At 41.5% G+C, this 13,195-nt stretch overlaps 1 protein-coding gene across 1 annotated transcript in view; it reads left to right on the top strand.

Moving 5' to 3' along the window:
- The window catches only part of Ltbp1 (latent transforming growth factor beta binding protein 1), a 394,201-nt gene that overhangs the window by 255,590 nt on the left and 125,416 nt on the right, over nucleotides 1-13,195 (top strand). The window contains exons 10-11 of the mRNA XM_036171423.1: nucleotides 4,477-4,599; nucleotides 11,968-12,135. Coding sequence (XP_036027316.1) covers nucleotides 4,477-4,599; nucleotides 11,968-12,135 — 291 coding nt within the window. The remainder of the gene's footprint in view (nucleotides 1-4,476; nucleotides 4,600-11,967; nucleotides 12,136-13,195) is intronic.

Genomic DNA, 13,195 nt, shown 5'->3' with positions numbered 1-13,195 from the left:
ATAGCCAGCTCCCACTTCCGCCTCATCCTGCCTTACTTCATAAGAGTTTGTTTTGCACATCTGAAATGATTCTGTAAGTCTGGGCAGAACAATCCTTTGCTTTTGGAATGTCTAGCATCCCTGATATCCATCCTCTTTGAGTTTCCCAATCCTTGTGAAAGCCAGATGCTCTCTAGGCAGGAGTGGATCACATCCCCCTTTGATGATCATAGATCATCTTGCCTCTGGTAGATATGAGCATGCTGGCTCATATCTAAAAATCTCAGAACTTAGGATGGTGAAATAGGAAGATTGCTGTGAGTTTGAGGCCAGCCTGAGCTACACAATGAGTTCTAGGTCAGTCTGGGATGACAGAGTGAGATCTCATTTCAAGCAAAATAAAGCAAGACCAAGAGGGCAGCAATCCTCCAAACCTATAAACACTTCCTATGAGTGTCTGCACTTCAGCAGAAGATGTTTTACATCTCAGTGGCTAAGAAGTATGTAAAAAAATATTCAGCATCAGTTCTCATCTGAGAACAGCAGACTAAAACCTCAACAACACTACACTGCCCTCTGCCAAAATGACTGAATTTAGTCACAAGATTGATACTAAGTTGACAAGGTCTTGTCAACCAGAGGTGGAAATTGGCATAACTCCTGGATAGCTTTTTAAAGTAAATATAAGCCTTCTCTAGTGGCCTAGAAATTCTGCTCTTAAATATATGCTCGAGAGAATGAGTACTGAGGTCTTCCTGTCTAGTCCTATAGGTGCGCATATAGGTAGATACTTTAGTGTGCATGTGTGTACACATATGTGTTTATGAATACTCACAGACCGTTGATAATAATAGCTTCAAATGGGAAAAAATGCAGTATTAGAATGGTTAAGTTTGGTTTCATAACACACCATGAAAAGACTGAGCTACTATATATCACAACACTGAAGAACTTCATAGTAAAGAGTAAATAAATTAGATAAAATAAGCAACATGATTCACAAGAATTAGCAAGTTGACAGCTATCAGAATAATAACCAGCCATGGGGGCAGAGATTTCACCTGGGAAAGGGGCTGGATAGAGCTTTCTAAGGCAATGAAAATGTTTTTTTTTTTAAATTTTATTTCTTTATTTTCAGCTATATGTATATATGCACATGTTTGTGTATGGACATATTCATGAGTGCAGGTGTCTGTAGAGGCCACAGGGTGTTGAGTCTTCTGGAGCTGGAGTTGAGTAGCCAACATGACTGTTGGGGACTGAACTTGGGTCCTCTGCAAGAGCAGTACTCACTCTAAACCTCTGAGCCATCTCTCCAGCCTCTGAACAATGTTCTTAATCATGACCTTGGTGGTGACTACATTATAGTATATGCACACAAGCATTTCTTTTATTTTGTTGTTGCTTACTTATTTTTGAGAATTTATTTTAATTACAGCATTTCTCCCTTCCCCTTTCCTCCATCCAAACTCTCTCATACCTTCCCCTGCTCTCCAAACACATGTATTTCTTTCGGAGATAGGCTGACTTGGAATATATAGTCCTCCTGTCTTCATCTCCGAATGCTGCTGACATTCTAGACATGTGCCAGCACACTTGAGTACATTTAACTATGTACTTTAGATGGAGATACTTTAGTGCAGGTAAAATAAATAGGGGAAACATAATATAAATATAATGCATCTCTGGTCATGATGTTGTAAGAAATATAGGCTAAGATATGAACCAATCAGCTACTGGAGGAGGTAGGAGTCTTCCTGGCAGGTGTGAGTATGTTCAGAAAGGCCATGCTTCAAGGTTCCTAGTGTCAGTTGGGGCAGTGGCTGTCGGGATATGGTGGCCCAAGATTACTAGAGTAGTAGAAATTAGGAGACTCTTCCATGACTCCCGCCCTCACCTTGCCTGTTCATATCTACACCCCTGGGTCTCTTGGTCCGTATTATTACTTGTTTAGTTTGAACTCTTAGTCCTTTTGTCCCAAGGCATCATGGGTAAGGCCGTGAGCTGTGCTATGGAAGGTCCAAAGGAGAGGCACTGGAAAGGAGTCCATGTCAATTATTATCAATGAGGCATTTATGGGTCAGAAGATGGAGGACCTTCAACCTTGACCTGACAGCAACAGTGAGGCTAGATGAAGGCCCTTTAAAAGCCTTGTAACAAAGGAAGGTTCTGATTCCCAAGAAGTGATCATGGAATGTACCGTAGAAATGCCACTGAATAGAAGAAGGCTAACAATCATAGCCCAGTAGAGACGTGAGGGAGAAATAGAAAAATGAAGTTTTTTTTTTTTTTTTTTTTTTTTGGTCCGGTGTTTCTGATCTTGACTGGCTGGCTACCCAAACCTCAGGCTTTACTTGGATCCTATGATAAGGTCTTTGCTTGTACTGTGTAAGCTCCAACTGGACTTGGCTCTCTTCCTGGTCCTTCATGGTGATTTTTCTTAAGAAGAACGAGTTATGGGGAATATTTTCAATGACATGCCACACATAAATGACTATTATAGCACAGTACACAGCCTGATAAAGAAGAAGACCATCAGGTGCTGGGCCTGGTGTTCTTCTGGGTATAATCTAGTTGCCCCTGTCTCCTGATGCATCCCAGTTGGCAGTCTGTGGAGCTTATGTAACATGTCTGTACTAATTTCTCATTTGTATGTCATGATGTACCAAGTTCCATTTTATCCATGACTAAAAAGCTGTTCATCATACAACATAAACTTATATGAAAGTGTCCTCACAGAACCTAATACCTCATACAATGAATATACACAAAAAATAATTAAAAATAAAAATTTAAAAAGTGTGTGTCTTAGATGAAATATTCATAACATAGATAAGTATGAATTTTTAGAACATCTAGCATCCATGTTTAAACAATATTCTCTTAAATAATGATTTAATCAAGGGAAGTATTTCACTTTTATGTAACTATTCTGTAATATTTTTCTAACATTGCGTCCAATCTTAATTTAAGAAATTAATATTTTAAGACCCTTCATAAAAAGATTGCTGAAGAATTCCTGATGGAAAGACATAAATATTACTTGACGTAGAAACTCTAACAGCCAACATCTGTTAACTGTTAAGCTTCATAGCCCACACTGGATCAAATAAAAATGGCTACTGGCTTTTCATTTTTAACTTATTCATTCTTTTTCATATTTCATTACATTTACAAGGGACTATATAAGCTTTTGTTTTAGTTTTTGCTCACCGCATTTGTACGTTATCTCTCAGCTCATTTTGATTTTCTCTGCGACTGGACCATAGGGCAGTCTCTATGTTTCCAGGCATACGATCCTCTTTCACTTTGTTCCAGAATCTTCGACTGCTGGATATTTCTGCCTGGGCGTCACAACGTGACCTTTAACTGCAAAACTGAATTCTTCACCTTTGGGCATTCTTTCACAAAGCCTTTCCTCTTTTCTCATACTAAAGCTCTCCAGTCAGCTTTGAGTCCTCTTTCCTCTTTTCTAGCCTTGGGTTGCCTGGTCAAGGGCCATACTTTGTCAGTTGTTCTTTTAAAAAATGAATTGTGCCTTCCTCAGCTTCCTGGTTATGCTGACTGTCACCCACATGGCTCATCACCCACTCATCACTGTCATCATACAACTTGTCATCCTTCAGTGGCTTGTCTTGTGTCCTCTGCTCACCAAGCCATAGGCTGACCACGTGAACTACCCTGGTGTCTACTGTTGATAACACAGCTTTCCTACTCAAAATGTTTCAATATAGCTCTCTGTTCTTAGTAAGATTGAATCCAAGTCCAGCCAGGCATGTACCAGCTCTGTTTGCAGCTATTTATCTTATTGATAAATCTTATTTATCTTATTGATGAATCTTATTTCCATTCAGTGGCTTGACTCACCATTTCCCAAGTCCCTTCCCTTGGCCAATCTCTATGCTCATGCTTCAGTCTCTGCCCATGTAAACCTTCCTTCCATTCCAGCACCCCTGTCACACACACACCCAACTTCTACCCTGATGAAGTCTCACACCTCCCCCTCAACACTGCCTCTAACCTTTATCAGGGGCTCTTGACTGTCTGTATAGGCAGTTTCCGAACAGAATGTCAGTTTCTGGTAGTTCTGGTTTGGGCACCATACTATTCTTTACTACTTTTGTGGTTCACATATTCTGTGTGCAGCTGGGCTGTCAGTGTCTCCAGAGTAAGGATTGTTGCCTCACCCGTGTGCTCCACAATGCTCAGCATACACTAATATAAAATCTCTGCAAAGATGGCCCTGTTGTTTAGTTCTGTTTGCTGGTGCGTTTCCGGCACTTGAGACTAGTATGTGCATCCGAACTAGTGATACAACTGCACATGTTTAATGAAGACGCGGTCATTTTAACTTTAGTTCCTCTTTCCTACTGTGTTTTCCCTTTGTTTACGTTCACCAAGATTATTGCAGTGTAGCAGAAAGTGAACATGAGAACAGCCGTATTCGGCACACCAGGGGTTGGCTGCTCCTTCTGAACAGCTTTTGCTTTCTTGCAGATATTAATGAATGTCAGCTACAAGGTGTATGCCCTAATGGTGAGTGTTTGAATACCATGGGCAGCTACCGATGTTCCTGCAAAATGGGATTTGGGCCCGACCCTACCTTTTCAAGCTGTGTTCGTAAGTAATCATCAGTTTGGCTTTCTACATTTTGGTCATGTATCTAGGGGATGGGGATGAAGGAGTATCCAAAAGAAGAAAATATTCAAGTTGATACTGAAAATGTGGAAGAAAATGTCATTAATAAAAAGGACAAGAGCAGGGAGACCAAGCCAATATGGTAAACTAAATCCATATCATGGGACTGTCTCCAAGATGCATTTTAACTGCATTCAAAAATCCTTCACAGCAAAAACGCAGAATAGGGCATAATCATAAAGAGGGAATAGATTTGGCTAAAAATGAAAAGAGTTAGCCAGGCGGTGGTGGCACATGCCAGCACTAAGGAGGCAGAGGCAAGTGAGGCCAGCCTGGTCTATGGAGCAAGTTCTAGGACATCCAGGGCTATACTCAGAAACTCTATCTTAAAAAAAAAAAAAAAAAAAAAAAAAAGGAGGGTGGGGAGAAAGAATTATTGAAATAGGTACATCAGTCCTTTGTGGTTCTGGAAGATAAAAACAGATTTTTTTTTCTTCATAAATCTTTAAGCCTTATTTAGGCTAGCTCAGACTTGGTCTCAGCTCCTGCCTTTAATGATTGCAAATCCTGAGTTACCAGAGCCTGTTTTTATGAGGTTTCACTGTACTTTCTCAGTTGGAAAAGCCTGGAAAAATCATTCTGAAGCCCATGCATTTCAGATTTTCTGGCCCTGTTCTAATGTCCTCTGAATCTACAAAAGGCTCCCAAAGTGATGCTAGTGGTTGGGGGGAGATATCCTTGGGGTTTTCTTTCCTATATAGTAAAGGTAAAAGTCTCCCATGAAGCCAGGTATTCTAACATTGAAATATGATTGAACCCAAGAGGCCCCCTCTTCATGAAAATGAATCCAGTATATTCACTAGGGTATTTATATGATCAACATAGATTATGCAATCTGTATGCCAATTGGATTGGATGCACCTGAGGTAAAAAGGCCTCAGTGAGTGTGTGATGCATGTGTGTGCATGTGTGTGGTATGTATATGTGTGTCTGTATGTAGACAAGAGCATACCCTAGGCATCATTTACCTCGCTCTTTGCGGACGGGGTCTCTCATTGGCCTAGAGCTTATCAAGTCAGCTAGGTTGGCTGGCCAGTGACTCCCAGGGATCCACATCTCTCTGTGCTGAAGTACCTCTTCAACACTGGCATTATAAGCAGGAGCCACACCCCTGGATTTTTCTTACATGGATTCTTGGGATCAGACTCAGGATCTCATGCTTGCAGGGTGAGCAGTTTACCAACTAAGCTCTCTCCCTGGCCTTAAATGCAGATTTAAAAATATTGTGTTGTATTCTACCATATGTGGATCTTTTGTCTCCACATATGTCTGTGTGCCGTCTATATGCCTGGCGCCCACAGAAGCCAGGAGACAGTACTGGATCTCCTGGAACAGGAGACAGTTATGCACCAGCATGTGGATGCTGGGAATAGAATCTCAGTCCTCTGGAAGTGCAGCCAGAGCTCTTAACCACTGAGCCATCTCTCCAGGCCTCCAAATGCAGAATTTTCAAAGATAGCCATATTTCATTGTAACCCTTTTATTAGGAAAGTAGGTAGACAATGCACATTTTAAAAAAAAAACTGTATACAACGATACAAAGGTAACTTGAAGAGTGAATCTGCGTGCTTCCATCCAGCTAGGCCCTTCAAATTTCTTCTGCTGTGGTCTTGGTGTTTATTAAGCTGCGTCCTGCTTTTCCTGCCTCACTTTTGATCAAGTGAAAACACTCTTCCCAATGACATGGTCCTTCAGCTTTAGCGCAGCTTCACTCTGTCTAAGCTGTGATACAGAAATGATGAAAGGAGGTCCTATTTGGTGGATGGAAGCCTTCTGAAGCATTGTTACTAATGACTCCTGTTTTCCTTTACAAACTGACAAATGCAGATTAGGAAATTGTGCACGTAAGTCTTTTTTCTTTCTTTCTCTTTCCTGTGTTCTTTTTATGGGCGGCTCTGATCTGAAGCAGACAGGCACCTAGCCAGAGGGCTTTTTGGAGTTGGCTATATGAGACTGTAAAGTTTTCATACATGTTTGTAAACATGATGTAAGGATTTAGAGTGGTAGGGCACAAACCAAACTGTCGATAATGTCCAGGTCATTTTCAGGTGTCTCTCGGCTACTTTGAACTACATAAACCTCTGAACAGGTTTCTAACGTAAGCAACAATTATCATAAAGAGCTTTGATGCAGAATTCGTTGTCAATGACTTTTTACTTGACATAGTTTGGTTAGAATTCTCACATGGAAGGTTGCAGATTAGGTAAACTTGGAGGACTGGCCACAGACTTGAGAAAGTGTGACAAGATCTGATGTCTAGCACGCACGACATCAGGGCAGACGTCCAGGCTTTAATGAAATCGTCGAGACCTGCCAATGTGAATTTTGAACCACTTGCACAGTTCCTTAGAATTTATTTTCCTTGTCATTGCCCAAATAATTCTGAACTTATTAAACAACCATCCATTCTTATTTGAAAAATAAATAATTCAATTTTACGGTTCAGCTGCACCAGCTGAAATGATAAGTATTAAGAGGATATTTATTTGTTGCTAGTTAAGTGTCCCCAGTTTAGAACTCAGAGTTAAAATTGAGCCCCTTTCCAGCATTGGAGTCCACAGATGTGTTTCTTTCTTTCTTTTTTCTTTTTTTCTCTCTGAATTTACCACATGTGGTATCACAGATGTGTGTCCAGTTCCTTCAGGGTTTGTGATTTGTACCTATTTGTCCTGGTTTGTTGATGAAGAAACTGCTGACGAGTCTGAAGGCAGTTGGACAGACTCCGAGAAGAACCGTGATGTTCTCAATAAGTGGGGACAGAGAGTGTAGCCTCATAGTCATGGGAGAGTAGCAAAGAAGATTAGGAAAGGAGCAAGTGCTTACACCCACGCACACACACATATGCGCATGTGCACATGCCAGCCAAGGCTTGAGTGTACAAGCAGATGGTATAGACCAACAACATTTGCTTCAGCAACAAGAAATTAGGGTACATTCAGGCCATGAATGCGTGGCTGACTTTGTGAACTTCAAGTGCACTTGGCAAAGATGTAGGAGCTTTGGGAAGCTCTCTGTGTTCCTGAGTGCAGCAAGGTGAACACCCTCTGCATTCCTGGACTCCAGCCAAAGGGTGCAGCCATTTTCTTTTCTTGCCTTGCTCACTTTCTGTCCTTGACTTCACGGAGGAGAATGCTGATGTTTGCTGGCTCTTTAGACCTGTGCTTGTGGCTTAGGGTGCTGGAACAGTATACTCCAAGCCTGCCCCTGCCTTTCTTATTGGGAAAAGTGAAAAGTGTGGGCATGTCACAATAATTTGAAGAAAGGTAAAATACATCAAGGAAGACTTTCTACCTTCTGAAGCTGCACTTGTTTTTCTGTGGGCATTTAAGCATCCCATACTGACTGTTCTGAAGTTCAGGAAAGTTCCCCAGATGAAAAAAATCTGCTGGGGCTTTAGAGGTTTTATGTATTCTCCATTCTTGAACTTGGAGTTAATTGACAGAAACAGGAAGCCAAGAAGGAGATATGCTCAGGAACTTCTGCCATTGCCCTAGAGGTCATGAGGCAAAGAAGAGGAGCTTCTTTCTAAAACGTCAGTCACATTTCTATGTATAATTTCTAGTTAGTTTCCTCACTCTCTTTATCAAATATCTTATTATTGTTCATGTCTCACACATGAGAAATTAGAGCAGAGAGAGTGTTAGAAACTTCTTCAGATCACATAGCTAATAATCAACATTTGAGATTTAAAGCTAGGATTTGGAGCTTCTAGATTTAGGGTTCTGGGTCTAAAATTGCCAAACTGCAGTCCATGGATCGAATCTGCCCTCTGTCTGGTTTTGTAAATAAAGTTTGATTGGTACACAGCCATCTCCATTTACATGTTGTCTAAGATTGCTCTTATATAATAATGGTGGAGTTAGGATGTTGGAACAGGGACTGTGGGGGCTTACAACACCTTATCTGGCCCATTTCAGGAAAAGCGTGCTGGGCATTAAGCTGAGCAGCCATCTGGTAGAACAATCAGAGACAGTAGGAATATTTTCATCCATGCTGTCTAAAGAAGACATTAGTCAGTCCAGAGGAACTGAACCTTTAATTTTATATAAGTTTTATTTAGTAATACTTGCCTCTTTGTTGATGTATTGAACTGTATAGTTATAGATCAGTGATTCTCAACCCTTGGGTCATGACCTCTTTGGGAGTCAAATGATCCTTTCAGAGGGGTCTCCAAAGAACATAAAAAAACACAGATATCTATATTACAATTCATAATAGTGGCAAAATTACAGTTATGAAGAAACAATGAAAATAATTATATGGTGTAGGCTGGGGGGTGGGTCACAAAACATGAGGAACTGTATTAGAGGGTTGAAGCATTAGGAAGATTGAGAACCACCACCTTAGATTTTACTTTTGGTGTTTTAGAAAGTGAAATAGAGTTTCTTCTAACTCACCTAATTTCCCTCTAAATCAGGCTTCCTGGCCAACTGAGTGGGTTTTTTTTATTTGATTATTTGTTGCTCACATTAACAGTGTTGGCTCAGGTCTCATTTGGCTTTCATTAGTCATTATGTCTTCATCATCTATCTTGTGCTTCCTATTTTTTCTACGTCTTCTATGGCTATGTCAGCTCAGGGACCCTATCTTTCCTTATATAGGTCATGGCATCATGGCCTGGGGATAGACAGATCTGTGCTACCTCTTTGCTCCCAGATAATAGTGGTAACTGTAAGAAAACATGGTGGCGATAATCTTTATTGTGTACTTAATAAGTGCCTGACCATACTGTAGGTCCTGTGCACGGACTGTCACGCGTAGTATTTATGAGATCTCCCTGAGATGTATGCTTATTCTTCCTGTTTTAGAAGTGAAGAAACTGAGGCAGAAAAGGGCTAAAGTAAAGTTCTTGTAGAGAGTCACATGGCCGATAAGTCACAGAACTCCATAGGCTGAGTCAGGAAGAAGGAAATTATCTAAAAAGACAAGTGACCATTATGTAATTCTGGAGAGCTCCCAAGGCTCCACCTTGTTAAAGTTTCATAGCCTTCTGAAACCATATCACCAGCTTGGCGCCAGGCATTCAAACACACTGTGGGTGGCATTTCCCATTCAGAATACAACAATTGATATTGATCGTCACAGGACAAATGCTGGGAATTTGAAGAAACGGGTCTGCTCTGAATTGCCCATGGCCCTCAGACCTAGAAGCAGCACTAATGTGATTAATTTTATAGTTAAGCCCCATTGTGTATAAAATGGGCTCTGGTCTTGACATTGTTTCTGTGTGAATATGGATTATAAGTAAGGCTCAGTCATTTGTGGAAGCAAATTCTGGAGCAAAACCCTCTGTGAGCTACATGAGAATTCTGTGCGGGTTCTAATGAGTGTATATATATATATATATATATATATATATATATATATATATATATATATATATATATATATATATATATATATACATGTGTGCACACACACTCATAAGTGCCCATGTGTATTATGTGTGCGACATCAGTCATTCCAAGGGCTTACTCTCCTTTGGGAGTCTAGTACCCTTGCTGCTCAGCTTTCTTTTACTTTTAGTCTGTGACCTTTGACCTTCCCTAGCTTATGCGCACAGAAGCCAGAAAGTGTGTGTGAGAGGGAGTGGGAGAGTTCCAGACCTTTCTGTCTACCCGCTTCTTTTAGAAACCATAGCAAGAGCAGCCTTTATTAGGCGTATTTTATGAAGGTGATTTTGCTCATTTCATTGTGTCTGCCATACGAGGGATTGAACTCATGGCCCTGTGCAAGCTAGGCAAGTGCTTTATCCCTGATCCATGCCCTCAGCGCATGTGTGGGTTTGGAATCTTCAGGAGTGTTCTAGTTTTTCATCTACCCCTATCCTCCACCCCTCAGTTCACTTGTAATGTTGGTGTGTGTTATCTCAAAGCCTGCCCCCACTGGCGTACTTTCTCCAGTAAAGCTGTACCCCCTAGACTTCCCCTAACAGCACTGCCAGTTGGGGACCCAGGGTTCAAATGCCATACATTATAGGGTACATTTCCCATTTAAACCATCACAACAAGTTTCTTAAAAATCAGGGCACGAGGCAAGTGGTCATCCACACTTTGGAGCCAGTCATGTCCCTTACATCTTCCTCTGCTGAGCAGCTTAATTATTCAGATTCTTTTTAGAGCATCTAACCCGGGAAGTCAGTCTGGTAGGAAAGGTGAAAATGTGCGTCGAAGCGAGATGGGCAGGAAGCTGGGTTGTACTGGTGAAATTATTTAGGCCACTCCACGTAGTTAAAAGGGAGGTTTATTTTGTGGGCTAACTTACAAATGAAGGGGTAGGTTGCAGGGTCTGGCAAAGGTATAGTGCAGTCCGGCGGTGTTCTCTGGAGAACTCTGCTTGGTCTACCTCCAGTGTCCAGGGTCCGGGAACCAAGTGCGAGACCTCTTCCCGATCCTTGGTCTTCCGCTTCCTCCTCTGCCCTGCCTTGTGGGCGTGACCATTACCGAAGCCTCAATGGGAGTTGGAACTTCCAGGCCAATGCTGGGATGGCTATCCACTACAGGGTTGAATCATGAGTACCAGGGGTTAGAGGGAAGGCAGATCGGGATGATACCATGAGAGCAAAGAGATATGGAAATACACGTGCTCTCAGGTTTGCCTTGTGTGCCAGGCATTTGAGTGGTAACCACCCACTGCTAATGTACAGTAGGAGAAGAATGGGAAGGATGGAGTTGGATGGTCATAGCCTGGTTGTCTTTGCAGCCCAGAATGAGGTCTTGGGACCTTGTCTGCTCTGCTCTGCTTGCTACACTAGGACTTCGTGTGTCTCAGCAGGTCAACAGCTACTCCCTGCCTGCCATTAATATTCTTTGGCCTTAGGTGAGGATTTCTGAGCTCCCACCAGCTCTCCATCTGAACAGGGCTGTTCTGCTGGTCTGTGGTACTAACCACACTCCTGATTTTCCCTGGTCCCTGGACATTCACCAATTGTTGTCCTAGAACCATCTCTGCGGGCAGTCTAGGGTCATGGGTCATAGTTGTGATTAACCATTAATGACTATGTTTGTTAGACAGGCAGGCATTTATGGAAATGCTTAACTTATACACACATTCCTATATTGATATTTGTTACAAATAGAATCCAGACAGGTACAGGAATAACTAGTCATAACATTTGGTGCTCTGATTCCCAGAATGATTTAATGAATGGACTCTTAGCCCAAAAGGATGATTGCCCTAACCTAGATGGGTTTAATCTTAAAGCATGGCCTCATAAGGGCCATCTTATTTTAACTTCAAGTTGGGACGACTCGTTTCTTCAATGACGTTAGGCTTTGTCTCTTTCTTCAGCCGATCCTCCTGTGATGTCAGAAGAGAAGGGGCCCTGTTACCGCCTTGTTAGCCCTGGAAGGCAGTGTATGCACCCTCTCTCTGTTCACCTCACCAAGCAGATCTGCTGTTGTAGTGTGGGCAAAGCCTGGGGACCACACTGTGAGAAATGTCCGCTCCCAGGTACAGGTAAGCCACAGCCAGCGACACATAGAGAAATGTTCCCAGCCACGGGAACAAAATGACGTCAGCAGCTTGGGTCATTTTTGGTTTCCCAGTTTCGTTTTTAATGGTATAATGTGTTTGTATCATTACTGAAGAGAACATAGCTGCAGAAGATCCAATCAGAAAAAAAAAAAATGCACAAAGGAATTCCCCATTATTTCTGGGCAACAGTAGACTTCCTTTTGAATGTTAAGCCAGGAAGATAAACCCTTGCATTTTATTCTCAGCTTCCAGAACTTGAAGACTGATATTTAAGTATAAAAACCAGAAAGCTGTGCAGGGCCATGTGTGTTCCTAATGGTCTACCGCCCATCATTTCACAATAACGGCCTTGTGGACATTGACTTATTTACTTGGCTACTGAAAGACAAAGAAATACAAAGAATTGTATTCAGTTTTGTAGTTATGCTATGAAGATAACTCTAAAGGAGATCTTGCCAAAGCCACCATGAACTTTGAAGGGGGTCAAGTTGACTCCTCAGTTGGGTTCATAATTACCCAGGACTCTGAGAGGGTAAATTTCTCTAGATGCCTTACTTTTAAATCAATAAACTCTCAAGAAGAGTCAAAAGGAGTTCAATGGAAGAGAAAGAGCCATGATTTGCAAGTGCTGGGCATCTTATGGTCAAGGAAGGCATGGTCTCTTTTTCACTGGCTTGGTGTTGTTTCAAAACATGACACTAGTTGCTTACTCTTGAGACACTTCCCAGGTAGGGAAGAACATTACATCTCTAGGGCCATGTAATGTCTGAAAGTAGAAAATTACACAACAGTAGACAGAATTTAGATGTAAACTTCAATATAGTAGTTCACCTTTTGTAGTGGTTAGGATCAAAAGGAACAATTAAGGCAAAATCGTGATATTGTTGCTGTTGGTGAATTAGTAGAATGGATAGTTTTTAGACTCCTTCCATAGGTTCTAGTGCCCTGCTGTGCACTCTAACACACTTATTACTAAAAAAGCTTTGCTATTCATAAACCCATTTCTCTTGAAGTTCAATCTTAACAGTATTTTAATCCTTAC

This window comes from Onychomys torridus, chromosome 21 (assembly GCF_903995425.1).
Source record: "Onychomys torridus chromosome 21, mOncTor1.1, whole genome shotgun sequence".
NCBI lineage: Eukaryota > Metazoa > Chordata > Mammalia > Rodentia > Cricetidae > Onychomys > Onychomys torridus.
Note: the sequence above shows the minus strand (reverse complement) of the source record. Positions and strands in the feature narration are given on the sequence as shown.